Below are 13055 nucleotides of genomic sequence, written 5' to 3' on the forward strand. Positions count from 1 at the left end.
GACCAAACAGAATCCTCCATAGAAGCCCCAGGAAAGATAGACACAATGTAGTTCAACCACCAAGAAAGCTTTTTATGCAGAGGCTAATTTAATAGATATTTTAAAACATTCCTCAAAACTCTCTCAAACATATCAGGTCTAACTCCATCTAAGAGACACTCGAATAAGTCTGTATACTATAATAATGTGGAGGACATACATAACTGACACCTTGGCACTGGAGAATCAGAAGCTATTGCTATTAATATTTATGAAAAATATATCACTGTATTACAATGGAAATCCCCCTCTCTCAGCACTCAGGGACACCAGACACCAATCAAAATATCAGAAGAAATCAGATTGCTTCCTTTAAAATGCCAGTCACATCTTTTATGAAACTAAGTTTGTAAGTACATTTGCCTTTTTTGTTTCTCTTTTTTAATTTAAAGGTGATTTATACTATAACCATAGACGAACTCCTGAGAGGGGCTGAGCACTCCCCTTCAATGTGATTCACGAGAGCTCAGCTCCTTTCATGACTTGTCCCAACCAAAGGAAATTCTGAAATTTAATCATGATCACCTGATCCATAACACACCTTCATCAACGGAAAGATCCTCATTGGCTTCAAGAGGCTTGGAAGAGGCCTTATTTACTTGTTGAAATGTATTGCATAATTTTGCATAAAGCTATGAGGAATTAAACTATCAGTACTTTTTCCTACTGCAGTCTCACAAAATAATTACATATATGAAAGGACTTAAAAAAACAAATATTTTCATTATTATTATTTAAACAGATAAACAGGTTTAAACTAATATCACAAGCCACATTTACAATAATTATTTTAAAAAATTTTCTGGAAGCACCTCTTAAGATACACATCTCATTTTCATGAGAGTCCCAAGAGAACAGCAGTAATGCAATGTTGCTTTAGCACAGCACAAACAATAAAAAGCAGGCCACTCAAGATAATCTAACAGAAAGCACAGTGAGCAGTTGCAATTTCAATAAGCTATTTAAACCAGGAAACTCCAAATTAAGCCTGGTACAATGTCCTTGACTCACCTCAGACATTACTAGCACACACAGAAACAGGAGAATGAGAAGGAAAATATCAGCCTTAAGATACCTAGGCTTCTATCCATATTGCATCTTTAACACTGAACACTTCATGTGTATTTTAATATCTTTCATGGCTTTTGGCCAGGTTCCCCACCAGCAGAAGTTTAACTATCCTATATGACCTGTCAGAGAACTAACCTTCATTTTTGGGAGGAGGGATTCACTGTAATACATTATGAACCTTTCCTTCTTGGCGTAATTCTCAGAAACCATGAATGCAAAATCAACAGCTCTACAACTCAAAACTATGAGGAGAGTCCCCATATGCTGCCAGTCAAAGCCCTCCATATACTATCATAGTGTCAGTCAAAGCCCCAAACCTTATACTAACAATCTTTCTCCTTCAGTCTCTAATGGGAAGGTTTGACTCAGTAAAGTGAGCCGGACTGCAGAGGTTCCCAAGCTTTTGTCAGCACCCACTCCCAGGCCTTCTCCTTATACCTATTTTGTAGGACTAATGCAAACACCCAACCATTCTCCCAGTTGCCAAAAGCTTATGTATTGTGACCAAAGTAGGCAATTAAAACCTTTTGATCACTCATACGATCAACTGCCTCATAGTTAGCTCCCTCCCTCTGTTACTAAAATGTTCCCACATACTCCTCACGAAACATCTCTGACCCAGTCAGCTGCTATAATTTACCATCCTGAAATCTGCCTGAGGCCCATATTGTCTTATTTCCTGCTGAACCTTGTAAAACCTACGACCAGGCTCCTCAGCGAGTTTAACAAGATGTCACCAGTGACTGGCCACTTGAAGAGATGTTCAAATCAAGAGGTTTGCAGGAAGTTACACTTGTGCCTTTTATTGGCTAAAATGAGACCTAGTCATGCATGTGTGCAAGACATAAGCCAATATGCTGCTCAGAGCAAACAGCTAGTATCCCTTACCTCAAGTAGAAGCAATGCCCTGTATTTTTAGGGCCAAAGATAGTTCTTTTACCAATGTCACATAAACACGGTATAGCAGAGAAGGCTAGTGCTTGTACACAGACTTAGATCAAAAATACCATGCCAAGAAAATGATTTGGCATAATTTATTAGTCCAACAATTTCAGAGCTAATGGATACCACCTGGTTAAACTCTACCTAGCTATAGGGTGTCCAGACAGCAAATGTGAAAAATCGGGACAAGGGGTGGAGGGGTAATAGAAGCCTATATAAGAAAAAGACCCAAAAATCAGGACATCTGGTCACGCTACCTAGCTATATGCTCACACTAGTATTTGGAATATGGCTTGCCACAGTCAGAGAACCTTCCTTCACCATCTTCTTGCTCCTTGAATTTATGAAAATGGCTAATTTATCCAAAGCCAAGAGCAGAGCAATAAGGGTGAGATTTTATGGAACCACAGCAGACAACAGCAGCAGAACTATCCATGCCTTTAAACTGTAAGCCATTCAGAGCAGCATGCCAAAGAACAACCAGAGACATGAAAGGTAGTGCAGTTTGAAGGTACAGACATTCCCCGACTTATGCATAAGTAAGTTGGAAACATATACCCGACCATTACACCAAACAAACAAAACAAAAACCTATTTCTAGCTTACGGAACTTTTTCCGTAAGTGCAGATTTGCGTAAGTCGGGTTTGCATAACCCGGGGGGGGGGGGGGAAGAGTGTCTATAGGCACAGGATTGGGAGGTAAGAGGCCCTGTGCCTTGATCAAGATACTTGGTCTTTCCATCTGTTTTCCCCCATTTGTAAAATGGAGATAACGATCCACCTATCTCAGTATTGTCAGGTTTAAATATCTGCAGGGCCATCCCAGGTGTTTTGCGGCCCACAGCAGAAAATGTTTTCAGTTCCCCCGACAAACCCCCAAAAGGGCACTCCCGAATGAAGGCATCTAGGATAGCTGCCCTGCTCATCAGCCCCTAACACCAGCCCTGAATATCTGTACAGTGCTTTGAACACACACAACCATTGTACAAATTCTAAACATTACATTTACCCATGACTAAGGCAAAATAAATCACCAGCATGACTGGCACTGTCTCTGGACCTTATCCCAGTTTAAAGTCCAGCCGGAAAGGGTCCAGAATATTAGCAGAGGTCCGGTGTATTTGGAGAGTCTCTTCACTAGCTTTTCTATGAAGTATAAGTTGGGACCATAATGATATGTCCACACAGCACACTACCTCTGAGCTTTGACTCAGATTTAAGACCAACCTCCTAGCCCCCATTCATACACACAGAAATTGGCCTTACTCAGGCCAGGAACCCCTCTGGACTCAGGCCCGTGAACCATGCTAGGGGGATGCATCAGAATCCAAGTCCCACTGTGATGGCATTTTGCACTGTGGATGCAACTCCAGTCTGAGTCACACCCAAATCCAGTGGAGAGTCCACCAATGCTATCCCATAATCCCCTGGGGCTGTTTCTCCCAGACCTTCCATCTAGATACTTTCCACTTACTTTCCAGGAACCAGAAGGTACCTCTTCATTCAAATACAGCTGCTTGACATTTAACCCTTCATTTCTACATGGTCTGCTCAACTGGAAACACTGGCCAGCACTAAAGTTATCCAGCATCAAGCACATGACTAGATGGCCGGAGGAATGCAACCAGATTCAAATTAGCCGCTGGTGCGAGGTGTCCAAGATGTTTGACTTTAGCAAGAACAAAAGAAATAATCATATCTACAAAGCTATATCCGAGCGGCTGAAAGGAATGGGGATCAAGCAGATAGCAGAGAGCAAATAAAGAGGCTGAAGACAGACTACTGCAAATTCAAAGACTATAATGGCACCTCTGAGAACTCCCCATCTTACTGCCTTCTTTATGAGGAATTCGACCAGGTACTGTAACTGGTAGCAAGCACTGAGCAAACAGTAGTGCGCAGCAATCTGATGACCAGAGATGGCACATGTAAAATGCACCAAAAAGGCTAAGGAAAATAGAGGGACAAAGGACACCTAGAAATAGTTTGCCATGTCATCTATTTATATGCATCTTTTACTGATTGGCATTGAGTTTGGTTATTGTGTTATATGTTTTGATGTCAACTGGCCTGCTTTGCTGGTTTTCACATTGCTATGTAAATACATGTGTAAAATAAAGTGTTGAATTTGCATACAAGACTACAATAAGCAAGTTTTATTATATATAATGTTAAAAGTGGCACAAACTAACAAATATTATCAGCCTATTCTCAAGAAATTTCATAATAAAAGTTTTAAAACTGTTATCACAGTAATCCATAAACTGTAAATTTAAGTACATGGCCAATATTTTCAAAATGCATAGCATCTCTTTGCATTTCATGGAAGTGTTTACAAAATTCATAATACATAATACCAATATGTTTTAAAAAAACCCAAAGCTGCCTCACAACCATACACAGCGTAACTTCAAATACCATTTCATTCCCCCTCAGGCATGGGACTGCACAAACCCATTATGCAGGCGCATAAAGCATCCCTGATTTCTGTTAAGTGTCTGGATCCAGAACCATTCATGACAAGTGCATTGTTTGGCTGCATTTACTGATTCAGAAATCCAGCAATATCTTGAGTCCACGCCTGGCAAAAAGGTTCATTCTTCTCCTTACAGACATTGTGCAGAACACAGCGGGACACAGTAATGCAGACTGCATTGACAGCATGGTTTCCAAATGGCTCTGAAGGAAGCATCAACAGGATTTCAATCTGCCAAATGCACATTCTACCATCATCCTACAGCCACTGAGTGAGTAGATGAACCTTCTTTCGCTAGGTCCTCTGATATCAGGGTACAGTTTCATAAGTCATGGATGGCAGCAGGGAACAAGAAGGGTTCCCTATAACAGTGGGGACAGTGAGTCCATTTATAACAATGCCATTTGGTGGGAATAATATTCCTGCTTACCCATAATACTAAAGTCCTGATCTCTGGAACACCCTGGCATCATGTTCCTTACCAGTGTATCCCACATTACTGTCCATGAATCTGCCCCTGTGATCAACCAGGCCCTGCATGTTGGAGTCCTTTGCAGTTTATGTACTCGTGTGCTCCTTGCAGTGAGCACACTATAGGTGCAGGAGTCCCATCAATGGCCCTGGCCCAGTTTGCAACGCCTGTTCTCTCAAAGCCAGCAATTATTTCAAGAACATTATAATGCCCACTACCTTTGGGTACATAGAATCCTGATCGCAAACCTCTGCCACAACAAGCCCCACAACTGATTTGCCAATTCCAAACTGGTTATCCCCGTACCTGCAGCAGATGGTGGTAGTCAGCTTCCATATGGCTATAGTGATCCACTTCTGGACTGGCATGGTATCCCTCATATAGGTATTATGGCACTGGAGGGTAGGGACAAGCTGATCACAAACCTCCAAGAACATCTGCTTCTTCATGCAAAAGTTCTTGCCATCCCAGGTCCACATAGTGATGTGATCCCATCAGTCTGGAGCCCTGCTCTAGAAACACCGGTTCCACCAGGTTGGGATCCATGTTAGTGGCTCCAGCTGCTGGGAGCATGTGGTCACAAAAAATCTCAGCTGGATGTGATGGTTGGTTAAAACCACCCAAAACACTTCTGGTCAACTCCAGCAGGACAGTCAGACAAGTTCTCCCACAACCCAATGAATTAGATGAAGGCACTAAGAAGCCTGGGATACGATAGTATATGCCCAAAGAAGATGAAGTTCTGACTCAGATCTGCGTAGTGCAGCATGGACACACCAGTACGGTTGTGAGGCTCAGGTTTTAACACAGAGTGGATGCTGAAATGCGGGCTTGGAAACACTAAATCTGCAGGCATGAGACACACAGATTTACTATATTTTGTAGATGTACCCTGAGTCTTCTAAGACAGCTCACCACACTTAGCTCCTTTTCTTGGCATGCATGAGGGTGAGCTCCAGGACAAAAGAGCACAAAAATTACAGTGCCTACATCCAGACTGAAGGCAAGTAAGTGTGTGGTGGACTGCGTAGGTGTGTTTCATGATCATGTCTATCTTATCTGCTATTGTGTTGTCCCAAGTGAAATCTCTGGACCCCTGTAAACCACTACCTCTATTGTGTGCAGAATGCTGTATATCCACCTGGCTGGCCTGCCTATCTGCCTCTCCCTGGCCCCGCAGAGTTTGCTCTCTTTCAGTAGTGTTATATGTATACATCTTTGTGAAATGGTTTGAGATGAGAGCCAAAATATAAAATTAAGATATTACATGTGGGGTGAGAGTGAGGGAAGATAACCTCATTAAACTGTAGGATTACTGATCATAATAGTGGTTTAAATTATGCTGTATTAATCCAATAATGATATTCAGTCTGCTAAGAGACAACACGTTCCCCCACACCCATTCCTGGCCTGACACCCCCTCTCCCCCCCCCCCCCATGAAGTGAAGTATTCCTGCAGGAAATGAAGCTGAGTCACACTTACAACTGCATTCTGTGATAATATTTATAAACTGCATTATAACGCCTTTTATTTAGAGGGAGCAATTTTCGTCTGTATGTGCATGGGATATTCAGGATGGTTTTTAAATCCCACACCAAAAGATTAAGTTAGTAGAGAGGAAACACCATTTCTGGGACATTATTTCCTACTACAGTATCATACTGACACCATTACCCATCAGTACAGATACAGAGAATAAATTATTGAGATACATATCAACATAGCCAGTAAGTTTCTGGAACTTGATATATTAAAAACACTAGTCGCGTACAGAAGCATACAGCTCAAAGGAAAGAAAATACTTTCCAGAGCTCCCATGACTACCACAGAAGTAATAAAAAACAACAAAAAAATGTAAGGGGCGTTATTAATCCTACCACTATTGATGGCTACTCCTGTTTAGAGGTAGCACACATATGATAAAGGTGAGAGGGTTAAACATTAATTTAATATACATCACTAAGAGCCAACTGCAGTTGGATTAACAATCCCACGGATGAAGTGATAGATGTTCCTGTTTTACCCTCAAATCGTCAGATCATATTGTTCCAGTCAATGTTATTAACACCATTTTCCAAGACAGAGCATGGCAAGCAGTTAGGCTGTTTAAAGGAATTTTTGCTTCTTTGATGGAAAGCGGCAACTGAATTAGAAAACTCAGAACAACAACACTTCATCCATCATTTTCCGCAATAATTCCATCAAGATCTCCCTGATGTCAGAGGCTACACCATATGGGTAGAAATAAAGAACATTCAACTAAGATTAGAAAGGAAAAGGGGAGAGAGAGGTGAAGAAGCAAAGGGAAGCTGTGAGAAGAAAGATGTTTCAAGACTCTTTTCACATCTTAGATTTTTAATGTACTTAAAGTCAGTCAGTCGAGCCACTTTCATCAAAGAAATCTCAGTGGGAACACTTTATTACCAACCTTTTAACTAGCTTTTCCTTGCACATAATTTTGATAAAAAAATAAGATGTTCATTTACATCATATTGATTTTTCCATAAACAGATGCATATTTAAATAGGAAGCTATTTCCTCTCTTTATGAAAATGTTAATTTAAATAGATACTCCCATGAATCAAGATTATTTCTTACTGATACAGTATTGATAGACACAAACACTTTTTAAAACATTTCATAGAAGTGGGCAGTAGCCCACAAAAGCTTATGCTCTAATAAATTTGTTAGTCTCTAAGGTGCCACAAGTACTCCTGTTCTTTTTGCGGATACAGACTAACACGGCTGCTACTCTGAAACCTGTCAGAAGTTTTAGGTTTCCCAAAAACAATAAATCTGGCAAGACCAGAAGCCTCCTAGTTTAATATACAAAGACATGAAAAACACATGTAACCAAATTGAATACATTAATCATCCTTAGAAGGAAATTCAGTGATGCTGAAAAAAGGATATTCATCCTAAATCTGTTTTGATAGCCAGATTTTAACAGTACAGTGCAGGCAAATGAAAATGTCTATGTTCACTTAGCATCAAATCTAATTTTCCTTCATAGCAACAATACATCTATTTTCAACTCCCACACCCTTGAAATTCATTAAAAAATGTCCATAATGTAGCTAGTGATCACCACTCACAGCTAATCGGGGGGGGGGGGGGGGGCAGCCCCAGGAAGCTGTTATACCAAATAAAAGCATGAGGTTTTTCTAAGATCTTATATTTAGAATTTAGAAACTTATATTTAGAATTAAGAAATATATAGATACTGCACCATTCTCCTACAGACTCTGAATCTATTTTTAAAGAGATAAAACACTGATTCAACACTAGTACATCAGCTAGTTCCAAAATACTTCTGTCTTTTATAAATATCAAAAGCAGTATTTCAATTTTAATTCAGTGAAGACCAGATCTCTAAAATGTGATAGTTTCCCACAATGGATACCCAGATTTACTTAAAGAACTTAACTTACACCTCTAATCTTTACCCTCTACTACACCGCATCCCCAAAGTAACCAAAAGACATTACTTTGGCTCCTGAAAAGCAAGCTCTCCAGATTCTTCATCCAGTTAGCCTCTTGGCAGTGGCCATAGATCCCAGTATTCCAAAAACCAAGAGATGGAGCTTGCAGTTCAAACTTTAATCCACTTCCCAAGTAGCCCACTAGATGATTAAACACCTCCATATTTACTAGATTTTACATATACTCAACCATTATGACTTTTCCACTTAAACAGACAAGCATCTGTCTTTTAAACTTTCAGTTAACTGGATTTCACTATATATCATCAACAACTGAATTAACTAACTGTCTGTGCTTTACAAGTAAATTCCCCAACTGCACCTTGGTGATACTGGAGAAGAGACAAACAGGATTACACATTGCTGTACTTGTTAAAGACCTTATATAAAATCCACACTTGAATATACATGAGTAGGTTTATAGCATCCCCTTCATTCATCCCATCATGCCTAAAACAGTTACAGAAGATACAGATGTGAATCTATATACAATGTGATCTGAAATATTTAGATACATTTGAGATGAGTTAATGATCCACTAGTAGCCTTAATTTTTTAATTTCCTTTTTTATTTTCCTTATAATTGAAGTTGTGTGTCTTACTACCTAGATAGTAAATGGAGCGATGTTTTATGTGTAAGGGTCTACTACTAAACCAGGGTCTAACACAAAGACGTGAAATTTTAAAAGCTATGCACTACCCACAACAAACTCCTAAAGTTCACTATGCTCCTCCCAGTCCCAGAACTTCCTTCTCCATTACGTACAGTGGTTCTTCAATAAAAAGTAAATAAATACCAAAAAAAAAAAAAAGGGTTTAGGCACTGAACCAGATGAAATAAAATTCATTTTCACATTTGCAAGCAATGTTTCTAAGAGAAGTCACAAATTAAAAAAAAACCCTCTCTCACATTAACATTTCCAAATGGAATACCAGATTTTATATTTCCTTCCTCAAGAGAAACTAAGTAAGATATAGTCTGTTCCCCTTCTACTCATAGCAAATGCTTTTGATGAAATGGTCCACCCTGAAAGTCAGGAAGTTTCTGGTTATCTAAGCATTCTGCCAAAATACTGACTTTACTATGGAGACTTTTGAATTAAAAGCCAGTTGTAGTTCCTCTCTCTCATTTCAGAGGGACAGAAGATGTGAAGATAGAAATTGAGAAAATATCTAAAATAGTGTTTTCTGCAGAATAGAGTGTCCTTTTCTCCCTCTATCCCCAAACCTTGCTTCTCTTAATGTGGAACAGTAAAGTTAGAGAGCGCTCAGTGCTGTCAAAACGTTCATTTGTGCAGGGCAAGCACTACAATTCATGCACCGAACAGTCATGAATGGCCTCCCAAGGGAGAGGAACTGAGTCAAGTAAACACCCTCTAAAATGTCTGGGATCCGTTCTGGAATTTTACATTTTATTCAACCATTACCAGCAGAGAGCTATTTCAATAAATCTGAAATAAAGTGTGTAACAAGTGTGTCCCATTATACTCATCTAAAATGGAGCAAAAAAAAAAAGTGACAGGGCAATAACCCCTAACAGCCTTGTTTGCCGTGATCACTGAACTATACCCTCTCCCATGTTTCCAAACCAAGCATTTCAGAAATTCAAAGCAGCAAACCCGTAATTCACAGATGACAACACCTGCGCTCACAGTGCAGGAGTCAAAACCCACGGCAATTAGGCTGCCTACATAAAAGAAAATTTGACTCAGTGAACGAGAATTGGCTACAGAGAGGCTCATCCTAGGTCAAAGACGACAAAATCAAAACCAGGCTTGTCCTGGGGAGGGACGGAACTTTAGATATCTTTTTAAGGAGGGGGGTAATAATGCCCAGCCAGCAACGCCACACAGCGCTGTCCCGAGTTGCCCCCTACCCAGGCGGCTAGGGGGAAAGGGCCCCCCGGCACGTTACTTAGCAGCGCAGTGCCACGGAAGTGCGAGCCAATCCCGAGGAGGAAATGCGATTTCCAATGTGAGTTTCAGAGAGGCAGCAGCGACGGCTGCTCCCCATTCCCACCCCCGCTACGCAAGGCCTTTGCGGAGGGAACAGGCGCGTCCGCCCGCCACCTCCTCCTCCCAGTTTAGTGCCAAGCAGCCACGAGCTCCGGCGCAGGGCAATCCCCTGGGCAGAGCTCGCTCGCCCGGAGCTCGCCGCGGCGCAAATGCAGACAATAAGCAGCAGGCGAGGAAATAAAGGGAGAAAAGGCTGCAGCCCCCGGGGAGCAGGAAACGCTCCCGCAGGGGAGTTGTGCGGGGGTGGGGGGAGCGGGCGCCGACTCTGGGCTTTCCCGGGAAAAGAACAAACTTGGGCAAAGTTTGAGTCAAGCAAATAAAGCGCAACAAGCGGGATCCCGGGGGAGCGGAGGAGAGGGCCTCACCCACGCCGTATTTCTCCTCCCTCTTGGTGGGCACCCAGCGAGTCATGGCGCTGGGGGAGCCGCGACGGCAGCCACCGAACCGGGATGGGATGCGGGGACTCCGCTCCTAAGCCGCCATTTTCCAGCCGCGGGACGGGAAAAGTTTGCTCCTGCGGATGGAGAAGTCATGTGGTGCGGGCGGAGTCAGCACTGGGAGTCCCAGCCCCCCTGCAAGCCTGGCTGGAGCAGCCACTGCCTGCCGGGCGTCCGCCGGCATTGCCCGGCCCGGCTGAGAGCGAGTGTGCGGCTCCCCAAGGGACTGGCAGAATGATCGCCCAGGCCACCACACACCAGCCCGCCACAGCTGCCCCTGCCCCAAGAAACCCTCCCACCACAGCTGCCCCTGCCCCAAGAAACCCGCCCGCCACTGCTGCCCCTGCCCAAACCAGCCTACCACTGCTGCTCCTGCCCCAAGAAACCAGCCCGCCACTGCTGCCCCTGCTGCCCCAAGAAACCAGCCCGCCCCTGCTGCCCCAAGAAACCAGCCTGCCACTGCTGCCCCTGCTGCCCCAAGAAACCAGCCTGCCACTGCTGCCCCTGCCCCAAGAAACCAGCCTGCCACTGCTGCCCCTGCCCCAAGAAACCAGCCCGCCACTGCTGCCCCTGCCCAAACCAGCCTGCCACTGCTGCCCCTGCCCAAACCAACCTGCCATTACTGCCCCAAGAAACCAGCCCCCCACTGCTGCCCCTGCCCCAAGAAACCAGCCCCCCACTGCTGCCCCAAGAAACCAGCCCCCCACTGCTGCCCCTGCCCCAAGAAACCAGCCCCCCACTGCTGCCCCTGCCCCAAGAAACCAGCCCGCCACTGCTGCCCCTGCCCCAAGAAACCAGCCCGCCACTGCTGCCCCTGCCCCAAGAAACCAGCCCGCCACTGCTGCCCCTGCCCAAACCAGCCCGCCACTGCTGCCCCTGCCCAAACCAGCCTGCCACTGCTGCCCCTGCCCAAACCAACCTGCCATTACTGCCCCAAGAAACCAGCCCCCCACTGCTGCCCCTGCCCCAAGAAACCAGCCTGCCACTGCTGCCCCAAGAAACCCGCCCGCCACTGCTGCCCCTGCCCCAAGAAACCAGCCCGCCACTGCTGCCCCTGCCCAAACCAGCCCGCCACTGCTGCCCCTGCCCAAACCAGCCCGCCACTGCTGCCCCTGCCCAAACCGACCTGCCATTACTGCCCCAAGAAACCAGCCCCCCACTGCTGCCCCTGCCCCAAGAAACCCGCCCCCCACTGCTGCCCCAAGAAACCAGCCTGCCACTGCTGCCCCTGCCCCAAGAAACCAGCCCTCCACTGCTGCCCCTGCCCAAACCAGCGTCCCACTGCTGCTCCTACCCAAATGAACCTGCTCCAAGAAACCAGCTTGCTGCCCCTGCCCAACTACTCTGTCACCAAGAAACAAGAAAAAAGAGAAGCTAGATCTACCTGACTCTTGCCAACTTTTGTCCTCCCCACCCCCAGTAGTACTATCAGAAACTAAAAAACCCTAGCTACTGTACCCCCCAAAAAATCTGAGTCCCCATTTCACTTGGAGGATGAGCACTGCGTGAGCCCACCACAAATGTGTGCTGGTTCCAGACAAATGGTTCCGGCAATGGGAGCTTCAGGGGAGGTACCCGCAGGCGATCGCAGCACGCGGAGCACTCTGCTCTCCCACCCCCAGGGGCCACAGGAATGTTCCAGGAGTGACGCGGTGCCAGGGGAGGCTGGGAGCCTACCTTAGCCTCGCTGCGCGCTGCTGCCACCCCAGAGCCGCTCAAGGTAAGTGGCGCCGGGCCAGAGCCCACACCCTGCACCCCAACCTCCTGCCCTGAGCCCCCTCCCACACTCCACATTCCCCCTGCCCCGGGCCCCCTCCTGCACCCCACACCCCTTGCCCTGAGCCCCTCCCTGCATACTGCACCCCCTCTCACGCTCCCTCCCGCACCCCAACCCCCTGCCCAAGCCCTACATTCATGGCCCTGCATGCAATTTCCCCACCCAGATGTGGCAATTGGGCCAAAGAGTTTGCCTACCCCTGTTCTATGGCATGGATAGAGAATAAGTATTGCCACTCCTGCTGCATTAAATAATTCTGGGCTCTGATGTATCCTTGTGCACAAGTGTCACAAAGATCCATTGAAGGGGTGTGCTCATGCACAAGGATGCAACAGGATTCAGA

The 13055-nt window shown here is 45.0% G+C and overlaps 1 protein-coding gene across 2 annotated transcripts in view; it reads right to left on the reverse strand.

The window, feature by feature from the left end:
* DOCK1 (dedicator of cytokinesis 1) overlaps positions 1-10987 on the reverse strand; it is a 566139-nt gene extending 555152 nt beyond the window's left edge. For both annotated transcript variants that reach the window (XM_054033802.1, XM_054033801.1), the window contains exon 1: positions 10864-10987. In XM_054033802.1, the coding sequence (XP_053889777.1) occupies positions 10864-10909 (46 nt within the window). In that variant the 5' untranslated portion in view covers positions 10910-10987. The remainder of the gene's footprint in view (positions 1-10863) is intronic.
* Between the last annotated feature and the right edge of the window lie 2068 nt (positions 10988-13055).

Source organism: Malaclemys terrapin, chromosome 7 (genome assembly GCF_027887155.1).
Source record: "Malaclemys terrapin pileata isolate rMalTer1 chromosome 7, rMalTer1.hap1, whole genome shotgun sequence".
In the NCBI taxonomy this organism is placed as follows: domain Eukaryota; kingdom Metazoa; phylum Chordata; order Testudines; family Emydidae; genus Malaclemys; species Malaclemys terrapin.